This window comes from Rhinolophus sinicus, linkage group LG05 (genome assembly GCF_036562045.2).
Source record: "Rhinolophus sinicus isolate RSC01 linkage group LG05, ASM3656204v1, whole genome shotgun sequence".
Taxonomy (NCBI): Eukaryota; Metazoa; Chordata; class Mammalia; order Chiroptera; family Rhinolophidae; genus Rhinolophus; species Rhinolophus sinicus.
This window is the reverse complement of record NC_133755.1, coordinates 100,090,009-100,109,400: the sequence shown is the minus strand read 5'-3', so window position 1 is coordinate 100,109,400 and position 19,392 is coordinate 100,090,009. Positions and strand designations below refer to the sequence as shown.

General features: G+C 34.4%; 1 protein-coding gene across 1 annotated transcript in view; it reads right to left on the bottom strand.

Annotated features, from left to right (window-relative positions):
- GFRAL (GDNF family receptor alpha like) overlaps positions 1-13,067 on the bottom strand; it is a 63,967-nt gene extending 50,900 nt beyond the window's left edge. The window contains exons 1-3 of the mRNA XM_074333110.1: positions 12,967-13,067; positions 8,115-8,249; positions 5,888-6,040 (exon numbers count right to left, since the gene is read on the bottom strand). Of these exons, the coding sequence (XP_074189211.1) occupies positions 5,888-6,040; positions 8,115-8,249; positions 12,967-12,988 (310 nt within the window). The 5' untranslated portion in view covers positions 12,989-13,067. The remainder of the gene's footprint in view (positions 1-5,887; positions 6,041-8,114; positions 8,250-12,966) is intronic.
- Between the last annotated feature and the right edge of the window lie 6,325 nt (positions 13,068-19,392).

Below are 19,392 nucleotides of genomic sequence, written 5' to 3'. Positions count from 1 at the left end.
AAGAAAGGAAATAACAAAAATCAGAGCAGAACTAAATGAAATAGAGAACGAAAAGACAGAGAAAAAATTAATGTGACAATGAGCTGGTTCTTGGAAAAGATTAACAAAATTGACAATCTCTTGGCTAGACTCACTAAGATAAAGAGAGAGAGAAGACACTAACAAAACCAGAAATGAAAAAGGAGAAGTTATCACGGACGCCACAGAAATACAAGGGATCATCCAAGAATACTATGAAGGACTATATGCCACCAAATTCAATAACCTAGAAGAAATGGACAAGTTCTTAGAAACATATAGCCTTCCAAGGCTGAACCATGAAGAACTGGAAAATCTAAACAGACCGATCACCAGTAACGAAATTGAATCAGTCATCCAAAACCTTCCCAAAAGCAAAAGTCCGGGACCAGATGGCTTCACTAGTGAATTCTACCAAACCTTCAAAGAGGATCTAATACCAATCCTGCTCAAACTCTTCCAAAAAATTGAAGAAGAGACAGTACTCCCTAACTCATTTTATGAGGCCAACATTACCCTGATACCAAAACCTGGTAAGGACAGCACAAAAAAAGAAAACTACAGACCAATATCTCTGATGAATACAGATGCAAAAATCCTAAACAAAATTCTAGCAAATCGAATACAACAATGCATTAAAAAGATTATTCATCACGACCAAGTGGGGTTCATCCCCGGGGCACAAGGATGGTTCAACATCCGCAAATCCATCAATGTGATACATCACATAAACAAAATAAAGGACAAAAATCATATGATTATATCAATTGATGCAGAAAAAGCATTTGACAAGATACAACATCCATTTATGATTAAAACACTTAATAAAATAGGTATAGAAGGAAAATACCTTAACATAATAAAGGCCATATATAACAAGCCCTCAGCTAATCTCATAATTAATGATGAAAAACTGAAGCCCTTTGCTCTACGTTCAGGAACACGACAGGGCTGTCTCCTACCACCTCTGCTTTTCAACATAGTGTTGGAAGTCCTTGCCAATCAGGCAAGAGAAAGAAATAAAAGGCATCCAAATTGGAAATGAAGAAGTTAAATTATCACTCTTTGCAGATAACATGATGCTATATATAGAAAACCCTAAAGACTCCAACAAAAAGCTATTAGAAACAATCAACGTATACAGTAAAGTTGCTGGCTACAAATTCAACATACAAAAGTCCATTGCATTCCTATATACTAACAATGAAATCTCAGAAAAAGAAATACGAAAAACAATTCCTTTTGCAATTGCAGCAAAAAGAATAAAATACCTAGGAATAAACTTTACCAAGGATGTGAAGGACCTATATGCTGAAAACTATAAGACATTTTTGAAAGAAATTGAAGAAGACACAAAGAAATGGAAAGACATTCCATGCTCATGGATTAGAAGAATCAACATAGTTAAGTTGGCCATATTACCAAAGCAATATACAGATTTAATGCAATCCCCATCAAAATCCCAATGGCATTTTTTAAAGAAATAGAACAAAAAAATCATCACATTTGTTTGGAACTACAAAAGACCCCGAATAGCCAAAGCAATCCTAAGAAAAAAGAACAATACTGGAGGTATCACACTCCCTGACTTTAGCTTGTACTACAGGGCTACAATAATCAAAACAGCATGGTATTGGCAGAAAAACAGACACATAGACCAATGGAATAGAATTGAGAACCCAGAAATAAAACCACATAAATATGGACAGATAATTTTTGACAAAGAAGCTAAAACATACAATGGAGGAAAGACAGCCTCTTCAATAAATGGTGCTGGGAGAATTGGATAGCCACGTGCAAAAGAATGAAACTGGACTGCTATCTGTCACCATGTACCAAAATTAATTCAAAATGGATCAAAGACTTAAGCATAAGACCTGACACAATAAACTGCATAGAAGAAAACATAGGTACTAAACTTATGGACCTTGGGTTCAAAGAGCATTTTATGAATTTGACTCCAAAGGCAATGGAAGTAAAAGCTAAAATAAACGAATGGGACTATATGAAACTTAAAAGCTTCTGCACAGCAAAAGAAACCATTGACAAAATAAAGAGGCAACCAACTGAATGGGAGAAGATTTTTCCAAACAGTGCCTCCGATAAGGGGCTAATATCCAAAACATACAAGCAACTCATGAAACTCAACAACAAAAAAACAAACAACCCAATTGAAAAATGGGCAGAAGACCTGAAGAGACATTTCTCCAAAGAGGACATACAAACGGCAAATAGACATATGAAAAAATGCTCAACATCACTAATCATCAGATAAATGCAAAGAAAACCACAATGAGATATCACCTCACCTCAGTCAGAATGGCTATCATCAACAAGACAAACAGTAACAAGCGTTGGAGAGGCTGTGGAGTAAAAGGAACCCTCATACACTGTTGGTGGGAATGCAAACTGGTGCTGCCGCTATGGACGGCAGTGTGGAGGTTCCTCAAAAAATTACGAATAGAATTACCATATGACCCAGCAATCCCTCTCTTGGCTATCTACCCCAAAAATCTGAAAACATTTATACATAAAGACACATGTGCTCCAATGTTCATTGCAGCTTTGTTTACAGTGGCCAAGACATGGAAACAACCAAAATTTCCTTCGATAGATGAATGGATAAAGAAGTTGTGGTATATATACACAATGGAATACTATTCGGCGGTAAGAAAAGATGATATAGGAACATTTGTGACAACATGGATGGATCTTGAGAGTACAATACTAAGCGAAATAAGTCAGACAGAAAAAGCAGAGAACCATATGATTTCACTGATATGTGGTATATAAACCAAAAACAGCAAAAGAACAAGACAAACAAATGAGAAACAAAAACTCATAGACACAGACAATAGTTTAGTGGTTACCAGAGGGTAAAGGGGGTGGGGTCTGGGAGATGAGGGTAAGGGGAATCAAATATTTGGTGATGGAAGGAGAACTGACTCTGGGTGGTGAACACACAATGGGATTTATAGATAATGTAATACTGAATTGTACACCTGAAAACTATGTAATTTTACTAACAATTGTCACCCCAATAAATTAAAAAAAAAAAAAAAAGGAAAAGAAAAAAAATTATAAAACAAAACAAAACAAAAAAAAGAAAGAAAAGTAATGTAATTTCTGACTCTATCTTACTGGATTTCTACTCCACATTTGTAATTGTTGATTATTTTCTCTGTCCTCTTTCATTAGCTTCAAAAATTCTGCTTCCTATAGTTTCTTTATCTGTTATTAATACCTTTTTGTCTCTTTTCAACTAGATCTCAAATGTTGTTTTCAAAATCCTTGTATTCTCACTTTATATCCTTTCCTGGCCAATCCTATGTTCCTTCATGTTTTTATTTACTTCTTATGAAATTTTGACTCCAAAATCTCTGTCTATTTTAGATTATTCCTCTCTATACAAGATACAGATTTCAAATTGTGTTAGATGAGGAATTTCTTCATTTTTTTCAAGCTATTTTTTTATTGTGTGAAGCTTAAAACAAAGTGCTGACATTTCTAATATGAATGTTCCAAAGTGTGATCCAGATGCAATGTCTCCAAAATATAACTCATCATTTTTGTCCCCAATCCTGTACTTTATTCTTTCTTTCCTGCCTTAGTGTACAGTAATATCTTTGTCCTAAGTCAGCTATTAAAGTTATTTAAAAGACAGTTTGGGAATATTAGGAGTAACTTAGCAGAGAGATAGAAACTAAAACAGTAAAATGGAAACCCTAAAAATAAACATTTCATACCCCTCATATCCAATAGTCACCATTTTCTATTGATTATAACTCATAAATATATCTTAAAGATGTCTTCTCCTTAGAGTCCTCAGCCCCAGTGTGTTAGTTGAGGTATGTATCACCTCTCTCCTAAATTATTTGGATGACCTTTTAACTGATGTTCCTAACATTCATTTTTCCCTCCCCTCCATTCCATTTTGTACACTATTACCAGTGATAACTCTTGAAACGTTGATTCTGCATTCTCTGCTTAAAATGTATTACTAGTTCCTCATAACAAGGGTTTAAAGTCTAATCTCTTTAGAAAGATATACAAGTTAAGCTTTCCTCCTTTATATAAACATCTGATTTCTTTCCAGCACCATCTCCTAATACTCCTTCATTCTACAATCCAGCTTAACAAAGAATGTGTTGCTCCCCAAATGTGTTCTGCTTCATTCTTTTTCCTCTGTTTAGAACAGCCATTTTATTTTGTCTCCCTAATGAACCCAATCCACCTGAAAAGGCCCAAGTCTGCCATTTCTTCTGTGAAGTCTTCTAAGTCCCCATTATTTCCTCTACTACACTACAAGTTATACAAAAGTATGGTCCAGAAAAGAAAAATATAATGATAAACTGAACTTCATTAAAGTTAAAAAAACAGACAAACAAACAAAAACCTTCAGTATTTGAAAAACAGTCTTAAGGAAATAAAACACATAGACTGGGAAATATTGTTTACAAAGCACATATTCTAATAAACTCTAGTAAATATAGAGAAACAACTCTAAAAACTCAATAAAAAAGCCAATACTCAATTTAAAAATGGGCAAACTTTTGAAGAGACACTTTACCAAATAATATATGCAGTTGGCACATAAGCACAAGAAAATAGGCTCAACATTATTATTTAAGTGCAAATTAAAACCACAGTATGATACCACTAAATATGTACTAGAATGCAAAAAAAAAAAAAAAAAAAAAAGTGCTGCTGAAAATGTGGAGCAACTGAAAGAAAATAAAGTATGAAAACTTTTTATGAAGGTAAACATACACTATATCTTATGACCCAACAATTTCTTACCCAAGAGAAATAAAAACTTATATTTGTACAATTGTTGTGTGTAAATATTTATGGCAGGTATATGTGTAATCTCTAAAATCCTAGAAACAATGCAGATGATTTTCAATTGTGAATGGATAATAACCAATCGGGGGTATAACCATACAATGGAATACAACTCCTCAAAAAAGAGAACAAACTTAGACAAGAAACAATGATGAATCTCAAATGCATTGTGTTAAATAAAAGAAAATCAGGCTCATGTTAAAAGAGCCTGATTTCTTTTTCATTAATAAAAGAAAAAGGCTACATGTTATAATTTTATGTATATGAAATTCTGGAAAAAGGCAAGATTATAGAACAGAAAATTGTTTAATGTTGGACAACCGGACCATTCAAGACCGACAAGAGGAAAACCTACCATATCTCTTCCAAAGTGAGAGAAGGTTGATTGTGAAAGATGAGGTGAGAACTTTATGACATGAGGTGAATTCCCAAGTTTACCACTTTTCACAGAGAGTACACAGGGAAGTTGAGAATCTGGAAATTGATCACTTTAGAACTATGTGATCCCACATATCCCTTGGAAAAATCTGTATGTATCCTCAAGGACACAGGCAGACTAGTTTGATTATCACTACTCCAATGTTAGCCTGGCACCTTGAGGAGGCAGTAAATAAATGCCTACTAAGTGATTAAATGCTCCTATTCAAAGGTAAGTATAATTTTAGATAAGTGGTTATATTTGGGTCTTTCTTTGGGATACCCTGAGTTCTTTAACAACCGAAACAATACCTTATTTTTCTTCTATCATTTAGGTCCTGTGCAAAGCTATAAATGAGCCCCACAAATATATGGACTAAAACTGTAATTCTAATGAATTATAACTGAACGAACCTTAAAATTGTAGTTAACATTTACAGAAATACGTTATGCACTTACTGAGATGTGCAACTCACAGAACCTTAAATTGAATGAAGAATTAATCAAATTACAAAAACATGTGAATGAAATTACATAGATGTGATTCATTTTAAAATTGTCCTTTTCTTTTTCGTGACTTTCAATATTTCATATAAAAATGTATTACCTGATTCATTGATGCATTGTTTTCCAAGCAATTTGTTAACAGTACCATACAGGTCATCAGTGCAGAGACAATCTTTAAATTGGAAATTGCTTTCCACTAAGGACTGGATGCTCAGGTTACAGCCTGATAAATCCTTCATCTTGCAGGAGTCACCTGGATTTCACAGTCAAACATAAAACACTCCAGATATTAACTTGAATATACACCCAGCATACCCAAAATGCTTTTAACATATTAATCTGAGTAATTCATTATTATAGTAAGATTCTCTGGGGTTGCCATAGGATGCAAAAAGAAATCTATTTTTATTGTCGTTTCCTCCCAATATTCATTTCCTAAAGTAGATTAAAATTTTCCAGTTTTTAAAATAGCTTTGTCCCTACATAGAATGCCAATTTTTGCTCTTCAGTAATGATCAAGGCTGCCTTTATATGAGATGAACAGAATGCTCTGCAAACTTTAATATTTTGTCAATTTAGCTATTTTAGTAACTGTTTTGTCTTAATCTGCTATTTTATTTTACATGTCATTCTAAGATTATAACAAGAGATGTGCAGGTGGCTCTAAAATTATCATGGGAAATGAAATGGTCTTGACACTCAGAAAGCACTCAATAAATAGTATTAAATAGTAAGTCTTTTGTAATTATCAATAATTCACTTTCTGCTTTAATTCATAAAGCCATATTCATCTATCTGACAATTTTCTTTTTTTCCATTTTTTTCCTGAATAAAACTACTTGAGATCATTTCATTTGTGTATTTGAGAATATTTCTATTTTAGCTTCCTACATGGGATAATTATGCAAATATTGCAATTCAGTGCCAATGACTTGCTATTTGTATACTGAAATATAGAAATGTGGTCTAATTCATGACACCTTGAATGTGATATTTAAATTGCTGTATAAAATGTAACAAAAAGCTTCATCATCAAAACAAATAACAGATTGTTTTTGTCATTGCCCTTTATTCTCATCTTAAAATTACAGTGTCGCTTTGAGAAAATTATGCCTTTGACATTCTTTTCCTGAACAGTAATAAGAATGTTGGATTACAGAGCTATAATTTTCCCTGGAGTATAAAAATTCCATGTACTCTCTTCAAAGGCAGGCAAGAGAAGGGCACCTCTCTCCCTCTACAGCCTATGTAATTCCTGAGGTCATGGGGTCGGCAGCTGCTGTGCTGGTGGAGATTGTGAACACTGGCATTGAACTATAGGTCACTGCCTCTTAACCCAACACACGCCACCTTACATCTTTCCGGAGGCCGAGGAAGCGCATGCTGATAGGCAGGAGTCATGAGCGGTACAGATTTAACTCTTCATGAAATGGATGGAGAAACAAAGAGAGTTGTGGAACAATACGTTTTTATTTTTCCTTCTGGATTTCTTTTACTGAATATTTCAGAAAGTTTATCAAGTTTTTAAAGAATTTTAATAGTCATTATAAAAAATGATAAAAAATTACCATTATGTTAGATAGTATTTTTGAAAAGTTTTGTCATGATATTAGGGTAATTTTCCACTATATGATCAGTTTATCTTCTTTTAGTAAATGGAATCTTCCTCTAATATTCTCATTTAATATTCATTGAGCTACTTAATATATTTAGGATGTATTTCTCTTTTAAACAAGTTAACAGGGACTCTCTTATCTTTATGTTATCTACTATTTGGGCCTCCCCTCAAATGTTTGGAATGTAGAACAAGGTAACAATAATAATATATGCTAGCTTGTTCTTGACACAGTTGGAATGGAAAATATTGTATATGTTATAAGAAGATAGAATGAGTATTATACACACGCAAATAAATAGCAATGTCTTTGATCATCATAAATATTATTTTCCCTTATTTTATAATTCACATATCAATATATAAGCAAAATAACATTTTTTTTTTTTGGAAAAAATGTCATGCTTCTAAGAAGCATACATATAATTGTAACATTATACATAGTGAGATAAGTGAGAAAAAAAAGTAGACTGCAATCTTGCATAAAGCTGCCCATGGTGTCAATGCATTAGGGCCCTTGAGTTATTTAAGAATATTCTTTTATAACTAAATTCACTAATAAGCAATTGAAGGGGAATCACTTGAATATCAAGTTTGAGTAAAGTATTTAGAACAAAACTTAGCTCCTAAAATAGTAAAAGAAAATATCAAATCCTATTTTCATCTGAGTAAAAGGAAATCATTTGAATGTATTTTAAATAAGTTGCTTTACCTGAAACATTGCAAGCATCTTCCATTATTCTCCATGCATGTTTACATCCATTTGCATCACGGAGGCACTGCTCTCTTAAATATGTGCAATCAGTGGTTTGGGAAGTGGGTTCAATTTCTGAGTATACCCCCATAACTTTCATAACAACAATAACAGAACAACAGAAACAAGTTTTCAATATTATAGTATGGCAGTTATTTACCTCAAATCTGAATTGTTAATAATAAAAAGCAGAATTGTGGAAAATAAAATGTGACAAAATCATTACAAAACTGGAATGGATCTTAACCTCCTCTCTAGATATACACCTATATTTCTCCTATATAAGATTCTTAAATGAATAATCTATATTTTGTGCTCACTCTTTCTTCCTGCCTATTTATTCTCAACTTATAATTTCTATTTTTGATGATTGCTCCATTGAAATTGCACTTAAAAATGCCCTAATGAAACTGAGGGTTCTTATGGCTTTGATTAAATCTAGTTGTGAATCCAGCTCTAGAAATCATTTCCCTCTCTCTATATATATACCCCTCAGAGACCTAGCCTTTCTCCCAGATAATCAGCAAGTGCCAGGCAGCAGAGGGTAGCGGGGATCTCACTAATGGTCACAAAGTCTGAACCTCTGGCTAAAGGTAGCATCTTGACCTAAGTTATGTTTCAGCTCCTGAGCCTTAAGGAGGCATTATCCTCTGGCTACTTTCCCATGAGATTGGACAGAGAGACTCCAGAAAAGACCTTATCACTATCCTCAAGACCTGAAGAAATGATTCACTACCCTTACCTCACCTCTGATCAATCAGCTCCCAACGCGACCCCTAACCTCTAACCTACACACCGTGTCTTATGATTTTGTCCGATATAATCTATAACCTGGCATAGGTGAGTTCGCGCTTTTGAGCATTGGTTTCCCATTCTCCTGGATGGTGCCATTCATCAATATAATAGCCAATATATCTCCACTGCAATTCTCAGTGTTTAGAGTTTTGCTCTGCTAGTGCCAGGTGAATGAACTCTTTCTGTTCTGTAACACTAATCATTTTAATAACATCAAATTTAGTAGTTTTAAGACTTCATCTTGCCTACTTTTATCACTGGGCATTTTGTTGTAACTTTGTTGTTGAAACTCTCTCTTCCTTTGTAACCTTCTCTTCTAGTTCTCCTGATACTTATTCATTTAACATTTTCTGACCATAGTCAGAAACATTCCCAGGATCCTCTTACTCTTCTCTTAATGTATATTTTTAGCTTAGGTTCTATCCTCACACTTTTCCCATTCTCATTTTACACATTCTCTGCATTAATTCCATGTACTGTCTTGGTTTTAACTAAAATCTCTACACTGATGATTCTCAAATGTAAATTCAATCCCATTATTATCCAGTGTTCCAGTTACAGATAACAGTTACTGTTATCGCCACTTAAATGTTCCAAACACACTTCCAGATTATAATATCTTTAATATTGTCCTCATCATTACCACTCCCTGGTAAACCACCCCACTTCATCAGCAATTCCACCATTTAGAAAGGCATCCAAACTAGAATCTTTGGATTTATGGTAGACCCTTTTTCTATCCTCAAATTACTCTCCCATATCCATTCTTTCATATTTCATTGGCTCTTATTTTGAATATTTGACCAACTCATTAGTTAGTCAATCTGCCTACAATTTCATCTATTCAGATAAATTCTTTACGTGCCTTAATCTGCCGAATGTACCATTCTAATCCTGTCACTTCTCCGTTTCATCCTTTGGATGATCCGTCATAGCATGACTCTCATGTTCCTCATCATGTGCAATGTGGAAGTCCTCAAGCATTTATATTTTCCCAAATGTTCCATGCTGGCTTATATCTCTGAGCATTTACTGTATGGTCACTAGTATGCACTCCTTTTCTTTTCCCTATGGGATAAACTTTTTTTTTTTTTTTTTTTGTCCTTTAAGACTCAACACAATAATTATCTATTTTATGGAAACCTTCCCTAAATTCAATACCTGCTTTTCCTATATCCAAATTGAATTTAACACCCTTCATCTATTTTACTACAATTTGTGGAATTCCTCAATGATAGCATTTACTGTTCTGTAATAAAAATGTGTGTTTTAGTTCTTGTCTCCATCACTGGGTGTTAGGTTTTTACTGGGCAGACATTAGGAGTAATTCATAATTGTATTCTCATTATCAAACACAATGATGCATTATAGATATTCAATAAATGTATGTAGACTTACACTGACTTGAGTATTTGTTTATAGATGATTTATATATAAATAACTGATAATAACCAATTAAAATAACACATTCCAGATATTTAGAAGTTATTTTGGGTAGAAAAGAAAAGACTCAAGCAAGTTTTCTAAAAATATCAAGTAAGTAGCACTCTTAATTTAGTATATTGTATAAATTACTCAAATTGATTCTGTGGGCATGTAAACTGACACTGGCTCAATCAATACATAGAAAAATATGAGAATTACAATTGAATTATAGAGACAGTATATTAATTATAATCAAGAAATGCTTAGCTATACCTTAATCAGAGCCAAATTATTTAATTTTTTAAAAAGATGATGTTAATTATGAATCACCAGTGACACTATAGAGTTATAGGCTTCAAGTAAAGCCTTAAAATCTTTTCTTTATCTTACCTTTCAAAATCTCTTCTCCTAAGGAGAATCCAAGACAACCAATTGGATCATGTTTACTACTTGCTGGGTCACTGCATTTGAAGATTAGGCCCATGGGTGTGGCTTGGTTACATTTTTTTTGGTTGAGGGTTGGAGTAGAAATTGACTTATCAGCTTTCTGTTTTTCCATATGTTCATGAATAACCTCATCTAGCCAAGACCCTGTCCTAGGTTAGCAAGCCTAGAAAGAGAAAGCGAGCCCCTTTGATTCTGGCCCAAGGTTACTTGTTTAAATCCAGCTTGTGAAACACCCTGAAGTAAGGGTTTTATGTGACAAACTCAACTTATAAAACTCTAGAACTGTATTTGCTATTGATCATTGTATCTTGTGACTGGCTCCCTCAAGAAACGTATAGGTAGGTGACTGTCTCCTGGATATATCATCAAAACCTCACCAGGACCTCAGTATAATGATTATTAATGAATTCTACATATTATCTTTCCATATTATCTTTCATTTTCTTTCATATTTAAATTTTAAGTTGAATAATTCACTTGGTTGTGTATTTTAAATGATTTTCACACTTTCCACCCAGATGAAATAGTGAATCAACTAGGAAAGCCATCTTAGTGATTTGCTTCACAAGACTCATAAGATCCAAAATGTTATTCATTTCTCACTATGATTTGAGGTTATATATTTAATCCAGGAGTTGTCAAGTGTTCTCTTCAAATGCTCTGTGAAAAACAGGTTCTACTTTTAAAATAAGTAAGATGGAGAATGTTGTACATTATATGCACTCTCTTAAAAATGTAAAAGACTCATTAGGATATTGAATACTCGGTTTTAAAAATTCAATATGTCTCACATTTATTTGGACCTTCCTACATCACAAGACCTATTTAGATGATATTAAACAAGTATTTTGAAGAATGCACCATGGAAAATATTGGTTAAAACTATCAAATAGCATAATTTTGACCCTATAACTGGTGGGAATGATTTCTCTCCTTCATGCCACTAAGTCTCAAGGTTAATTTAGAAGAAAAAGGCAAAAACAAGAGGCCATCATTGTCTTTTCAACTGGGGCCATAATGAGGTTGTAATATATTTTGTGTGCTGTGTTATATTGCTGCCTGATCTATAAAAAATAAAGTCTCCTACATTTCGCTTTGTAATAAAGAATAAACATAAGAAAACATTATTAAAAATAAACACAAGAAGCACAGTTTTGGAGCACTAAATAACTATTATTTAAACCAAAGAAAAACTAAAAGTATATAAAAGATTGTTTTCCTTCTTGCCTTAATTTTCTTTGATTTATTTTAATTATTCTTTTATGTTCACATTATTTGAAATAGCCTTCTTTGTTTACTTATCCACACTTATGCTTTATTCATCAATGTTTATTAGCATTGAGTGAGCAGAAAATATACTGGCTTTGATTTAATGTGTGGATTATTAATATTAAGGAATAATCATAAATATCCCCTTTTTTCTGAATTCAATATATATATCCTACTAAATGCTGAAGAAAATATAATAGCTTCTTCAATAACACATATAACAAATATATCTTCATGAATTCTACTTTAAGTATAAATTAATTCTTTTTCACCAACATCTTATAATAAATTCACACTACCTAATATAAGAAGAATAAATCCATACTTAGTCACTAGGTAACAGAAACTGAATTGAATGTGAAACATTCGATATGGCGTTGTGTTATTCCACTAAATGACTCCTACTTTTTAAATATTAACACCTTAAAATTAGGGGGGGCTGAATGGTTTCATCTCATTTTAATTTAATTTCAAAGAGAAATAGATAATAATTTGAAATTTGTCATCCTAAAACTTGTAAATAGATACTGGAAGGTTTCAGTTCTAAAAGATCCTAGTATATAGTATTTACGAGTTCCATAAATCCTAATAAATAATTCAAAATATTGGATTCTGCTATATAATAAAACAGAAGCAATCTGAGTAGTTAATGCAATTCTTACATTGTGCATTTTCTGTAGAGTTATAAATGAGTAAAAGTAAGCGTATATTTTTGCAAAAGTAATAAGCCATGTTGAAATATAAAATTGTAATTGATACTTCATATTATAAGCCCCCGTTAGCTTAATCAACAGTTAAGTTAGATAGGACAGCATTCGGTTCACAAAGAATTGGTGTTATGAATTCAGATAAACCAGAAGCATAATTCACTTACCAAGGAAAATAAAGGCTATCATGCTGGACAACTCAGGCTGTTCACCTTAAAGAAAGGCAGATGTATTTACTCCAACCACCTTCTTAACAGTAACTGTCCAGAATAAGGTTTCAGCTTCTGCTCTTGGTTCCTAAAAGCATTATTATTTCAAGTCAGCTTCCTATCTCACCATTTCCTCACCAATCTTTCCTGAGCTGTGAACTTTCCTAATTATGTCCAGATTCAATTATTTTGTTCCGAGTGTACTGATCTCAGATATTATGCTTCCAAAAAAGCCCACAAGCCAAATACTAAGAAATGATACATACTCTGCATATTCATAAAAAAAAAGTCTTTTTTTTCCCTTCAACTAAAATACTAAACTGTGTAAAAGACGGCCAAATATAACCCAAAATTTTCCGAGAAACACTTGAGTATGCTCAGTTACCACTTCATTATAAGGCTCATTTAAGGCAATTTGTTGTCATTGGAGGATATGGAAAAGGAAAAAGGCATACAAGCAGCCCAGGAGAATGTATGAAAACTGCAAGTTTCACTGGTATCAAACCTGTGTTCTCCATATGTGACACAAACCCCAGTATGTTTAAAAGTTGTGTTGCTTCAGCTGCAGTTCCTCAAACCCTCCAAATACACTGACAGTGTAAGAAATGACTCCTCATGATGAGGAAGAAATTATCCATTTCACTGGAAAGGTAATTATCCACTTGTGGCCATCACTTGAGAACTATTTTTCCCTAGCTTCAACGAGAGGCATTGCTATGGTCTAAATATATGTCCCCCCGCCTTCAAAAAATATTTCATATATTGAAATCCTAAACCCTAAAGATGATGGTATAAATAAGTAGATAATTTGGGAGGTGCTTAAGTCGTGAGGATGGAGCCATCATGAATGGGATTAGTGCCTTAAAAAAGAGGTTCCAGAGAGAGCCCTAGCTCCTTCCTCTTTGTGAAGACACAGCAAGAAGGTGCCAGCTATGAACTAGGGTCCTCATGAAAACATGACCATACTTGTGTCTTGTTATGGGAGTTCAGTTTCCAGAACTGTGAGAAATAAGTTTTGGTTGTTTATAAGCTTCCCAGTCTGTAGTAGTTTGTTATAGCAACCTGCATTCTTCATCTCATCTAAATTTGATTTTGTACTTCCTCACAAGAACCTAGAGCACATCATCTCCCTTGGGGCATCATGAGGCCTACACTTTTAAAACACCCTGAGACCTATCTGAAATGGATGCTTTGAAATATAAAATGCTCAGATAGGATCAAAGATGGCAGAGTAAATAAACACTCTGCTTGCCTCCTCCCATGACCACATTAAAATCACAACTAAATTATAGAACAATCAATCTGGAAAACCATCTGAAGTTTAGATGAACAGAAGTTTTATAATTAAGGAAATAAAGAAGAAGCCATGTTAAGTCTGGGAGGAGGGGCGGAGAAGTGGAATGGGAGGGCCCCCAATTCCTGGGTAGCAGTTGAGAATCAGATATTTTAGCCACAGAGAAGCAAAAGACCCAAGCCCCATACCAGGCTCCCCAGCCTGGAGTAGTGGTGCCAGAAAGAGGAACCCCCACAATATCTAGAGGTGAAAAAGAGAGGGGATTCTGACCACCTAGGTTGTATCAATGGCAGTGGGAAACCCAAATATCCTCTTAAAGGGCCCACACACAGACTCACTCACTCGTAGCTGTGGGCATAGCCAAACCCCATAGCCATAGGGTTAATCCCACCCATTGACATGACAATAACAATCAAGATTCAGGAGGGCACACACAACCCACACAAGGGACACTCCTGGAGAACCCAGCACAGGTGACAAGGGAGACTATGATACTGGGCCACACACAGCACCTACTGCACAAGGCCACTCAGCCAAAACTGAGAGGCGTAGCAAATCTACTTAATCCATAGAAACAAACACAGAGAGGAAGCCAAAAATGATAAAACAAAAAAATGCATCTCAAATGAAAGAACAAGAGAAAAAGTGAAGAAAAAGAACTAAACAAAATGGAGGCAAGCAATCTAACAGATACAGAGCTCACAATAATGGTTATAAGGATGCTCAAAGAACTTAGTGAGAACTTCAACAGAGAGATAGCAAGCATAAGAAAAGACATAGAAATCACAAAAAAGAACCAATCCGAAGTGAAGAAAACAATAAAAAATGAAGAATGCACTTGAAGGAATCACCAGCAGACCAGATGAAGCAGAGGATTTTATCAGTGGTTTGGAAGACAAGGTAGTAGAAAACACCCAATTGAAACAGCAAAAAGAAAAAAGAATTAAAAAAAAAAAAAAATGAGGATAGTTTAAGAGACCTCTGGGGCAACAACAAGCATAGCAACATTCACATCATAGGGGTACCAGAAGGAGAATAAACAAAGCAAGGGATTAAGAACCTATCTGAAGAAATAACGACTGAAAACTTTCTTAACCTAGTGAAGGAAATAGACATACAAGGCCAGGAAGAACAGATATTCCCAAAAAAGATGAAACCAAAGAGGCCGACACCAAAACACATTATAATTAAAATGGCAAAGGTTAAAGATCAAGAGTGAAGCCTAAAAGCAATAAGAGAAGGGTAACTAGTAACTTATAAGGGAGCTCCCATAAGAGTGACAGCTGATTTCTCAACAGAAACTTTGCAGGCTAGAAGAGATTGGAACGAAATATTCAAAGTGATGAAAAGCAAGGACCTTCAACTAAGAGTACTGTACCCAATAAGATTATCATTTAAAATTGAAGGAGAGATAAAGAGCTTCACAGACAAGAAAAAGCCAAAGGAGTACATCACTGCCAAACCAGTATTACAAGAAATGTTAAAGAGACTTCTTGAAGAAGAAGAAGGAGGAAGAAGAGGAGGAGGAGGAGGAGGAGGGGAGGGAGAGGGTGAGGGGGAAGAGGAGGAGAAGAAGGAGAAGAAGAAAAGAGAAGAAAAGGAAGAAAGAAAAAAAGCGAGAGAAAGAAAGAAAAACGAAAGAAAGAAAAGACAATATGAATACTAGAGTAGCAAGAACTACATATCTATCAAAACTTACTTGAAATGTAAGTGGATTAAATTCTCCAATCAAAAGACATAGGAGGGTTGAAAGGATAAGAAAACAAGACCCTTATATATGCTGCCTACCAGAGACTCACTTCAGATTGTAATACACACACTCTGAAAGTAAAGGGGTGGAAAAAGATACTTCACGAAAAAAGAGGAAAAAAAAAGTTGGAGTAGCAATACCTATACCAGACAAAATAGACTTTAGAACAAAGGCTAACCCAAGACATAAGGAAGGCCCCAGTAATCCTATTTCTGGGTATTTATCTGAGGAAACCCAAAACGCTACTTTGGTGGCACATGGGCATCCATATATTCACTGCAGCATTGTTTACAATGGCTGTTCATTGATGGGTGAGTAGATGAAGAGCAGGTGGTACATATATACAATGGAATATTGCTCGGCCATGAAAGAGAATGGGTTCTTGACATTTGCAGGTACATGGATGGACCTGGAGAGTGTTGTGCAGAGTGGAGTGTCTCAGACAGAAAGACAGATGAATTGTGATTTTGCTTATATGTGGAATCTAAAGAACAAAATAAACAAACAAACAGGATGGAGACAGACTCATAGATACAGAGAACATTTTCATGGTTGGAAAATGGGAGGGTTTTAGGAGGGTAGGTGAAAAGGGGGAAGGGATTAAGAAGCACAAATTGGTTGTTACAGAGCAGTCATGGGTATGTAGGGTATATAGTCAATAATACTATAATGACTATGTATGGGGTCAGATGGGTACTGGCTTTATCAGGGTGATAGATGGGAGGGGGATTGGATGGTGGGTGAAAAAGGTGACGGGATTATGAAGTACAAATTTGTAGTTACAAGAGTGATAGGGATGTAAAGTAAAGCACAGGGAATTAGTAAAAAATATGGTAATAGCTATATATAGTGCCAGGTGGGTACTAGACTAATCCGGGAGATCACTTCTTAAATTACATAGATGTCTAACAACTGTGCTGTACACCTGAAAGTAATATAAAATGATATTGAATATCAACTCTAATTGAAAAATTTTAAAGGATGATAAAAAGGTGAAAGAGAATAAGAGGTCCAAATTTCCAGGTATAAAACAAATAAGTCATGGGGATATAATGTACAGCTTAGGGAATATAGTAAATAATATTGTGATAGCGTGGTACAGTGTCAGATGGTTGCTGGACTTAAAATGGTGACCACTTCTTTAAGTATATAAATGTTGAATAACTATGGTGTACACCTGAAACTAATATAATAGTGTATATTAGCTATATTTTAATAAGGATCTTTTTAAAAATTCTCAACAATTAGGAAACAATTGCCCTTCTGACGGCCAAGATCATCACAGAAAGGGGCTGGCCCCCTTTGACTTTCTAAAAGGCTCAGAAAGTTCTCAGAATCAGTTTGTGAGCATGTTATTTAATCCAGAAAATCATGGCTGCTAAAATTATGATGCAAATTTGTATTCAACATATACATTAAGCTCTGTTCCTGAATTTAATCAAATATAATCCAAAATATTTTGCAAAGGAAAAAAAAGAAATATAGTATGCTGATCTGGCAAGAAATTAGGACAAGATAGGTATGGATAAACAACTATCGAGATGGTAGAGGAGCATCTGTGTGTACACAGTTATACAATGGAAAAGCTGCTGATTGCAATGGTCCATGTTTGTTTCAGAGCAGATGAGAAGTTGTATTTTGTTCTCAGAATGCATGATGAAGAAACAGTTTCTAGAGTCCAACAAACTGGAACTGTAATACTATTTTTCACAATAGATGTTCGTAAATCACTTTACATCAGAATTTATATATATTTACTCCTCTGTATAATGGGCTAATTATTTCCATGGTTACTATAAATATTAAGTATGTATATGGGGCTCATATCACAGAGATCAACAAATGAACCCACTGACCTAATTATTACAAAGTAATTAAAATGTCATAAAACTTGTCAATTATTTGCTTTTAACGGCACTGAGACACTAAAGTTGTATTATAACTTTTACCAATACCATTGCTCTTTTTGATATATGCCAACAAAAAATGACAAACTAGAGAGGGATTTGGTGGCTCTGTTGGTTCTCAAACTTGCCCCTGTACATGGAGAGCAAGGAGAGACAGAAAAGTGGCAGGCCACTCCAAATTGGTAAGTGGCAGGGTTAATTCCTAAGGGAATTTACCTATGCTGAGGCTTGTCCTGCGCGGCTGCAAGATTAGATCTTTGCACCCTCTCGCCAGAATGTTAAAAGTTTATACAGAGGTCTCATTGGGTTTAGTAACATATTCGGTGCAGATGGTTTCAATAATACATTACTCTCTGATGGTTTTGTCCTTGAAATGAGTTGGCTCTATTCAAACCACAGGAACTAAAGGTGGGAGAGGAGTGCATTACCACGGAAAATCACATAATTAGAAGAAGCAAGTGAAAGAACCCTGGGCAGGTGAAAAAGAAACATACTCAGTAAAGCATCTAAACAGTTAATTTATGTAGGGCTACCATAAGGAAAATAAACTGATTAAAGAAGGAAAAAATAGTACGAAAACAAAATTGGCGGTTCAAGGAAAGTGATGTAGTTACGACTTTCTAGAGTGCAGTGATACGCAGAACCTGAATACGTGCAAGACACAGGGTGAATAGCACTGATCTTTGCCAAACAAACATAGCTGCTGAGGTCTATTGGTTACAAGTATATAAAACATCTGTAGTCATATATCTGCTTATCCCAAAATAATAATTATCAGCCATGTAACCGTCTAAAGCACGGAAGTTTTAGCATTTCATTGTGCCCTCAGCACTCTTTCTCCATAGACTCCTCTCCATAGAAAATTTTCAAAGGCACAGGTGTTGTTGTTTTTTTAAAGGATTACAAAGGAAATTAATCATGTTGAAATATGTTCATCAAAACATTTTTGAAAACAAATTTTGTGAGGAAGTAATATATATACGCTCCTTTATTACAGGAGTAAATATCAAGATCCAGTTGGGTCTAATAATACCGTAATTTCAGTGTAGTGATGACCGTAGAAGCCAAATTGGGACATTTTCCTTAAATGCAGTGTCATATAAAAAATATCTATAATTTCTATTGGTGACAAAGACAGCACAAAAACTGCTGAATTTCAATTATAGTTAAAATAGAACACAATTTTGCCCTGAGCAAATTTCCAGAAAACCCAGATTAGTAAACCTTATTCTAATGTCAACAAAAACAGTACTTTCAAATTATTTAATTACTCAAATGGAAACCAGCTATTGAATCAGAACATTTTAGAGGTGAAGGGAAATGATAAAATCATCAGTTTCAGTATTTTATAAAGATAATCAGTGTGAGATTTAAAATATGTCCTGTGTTTTGAATAAAATGCTAGGATGAAAGGAAGGAAGGAAGGAAGGAAG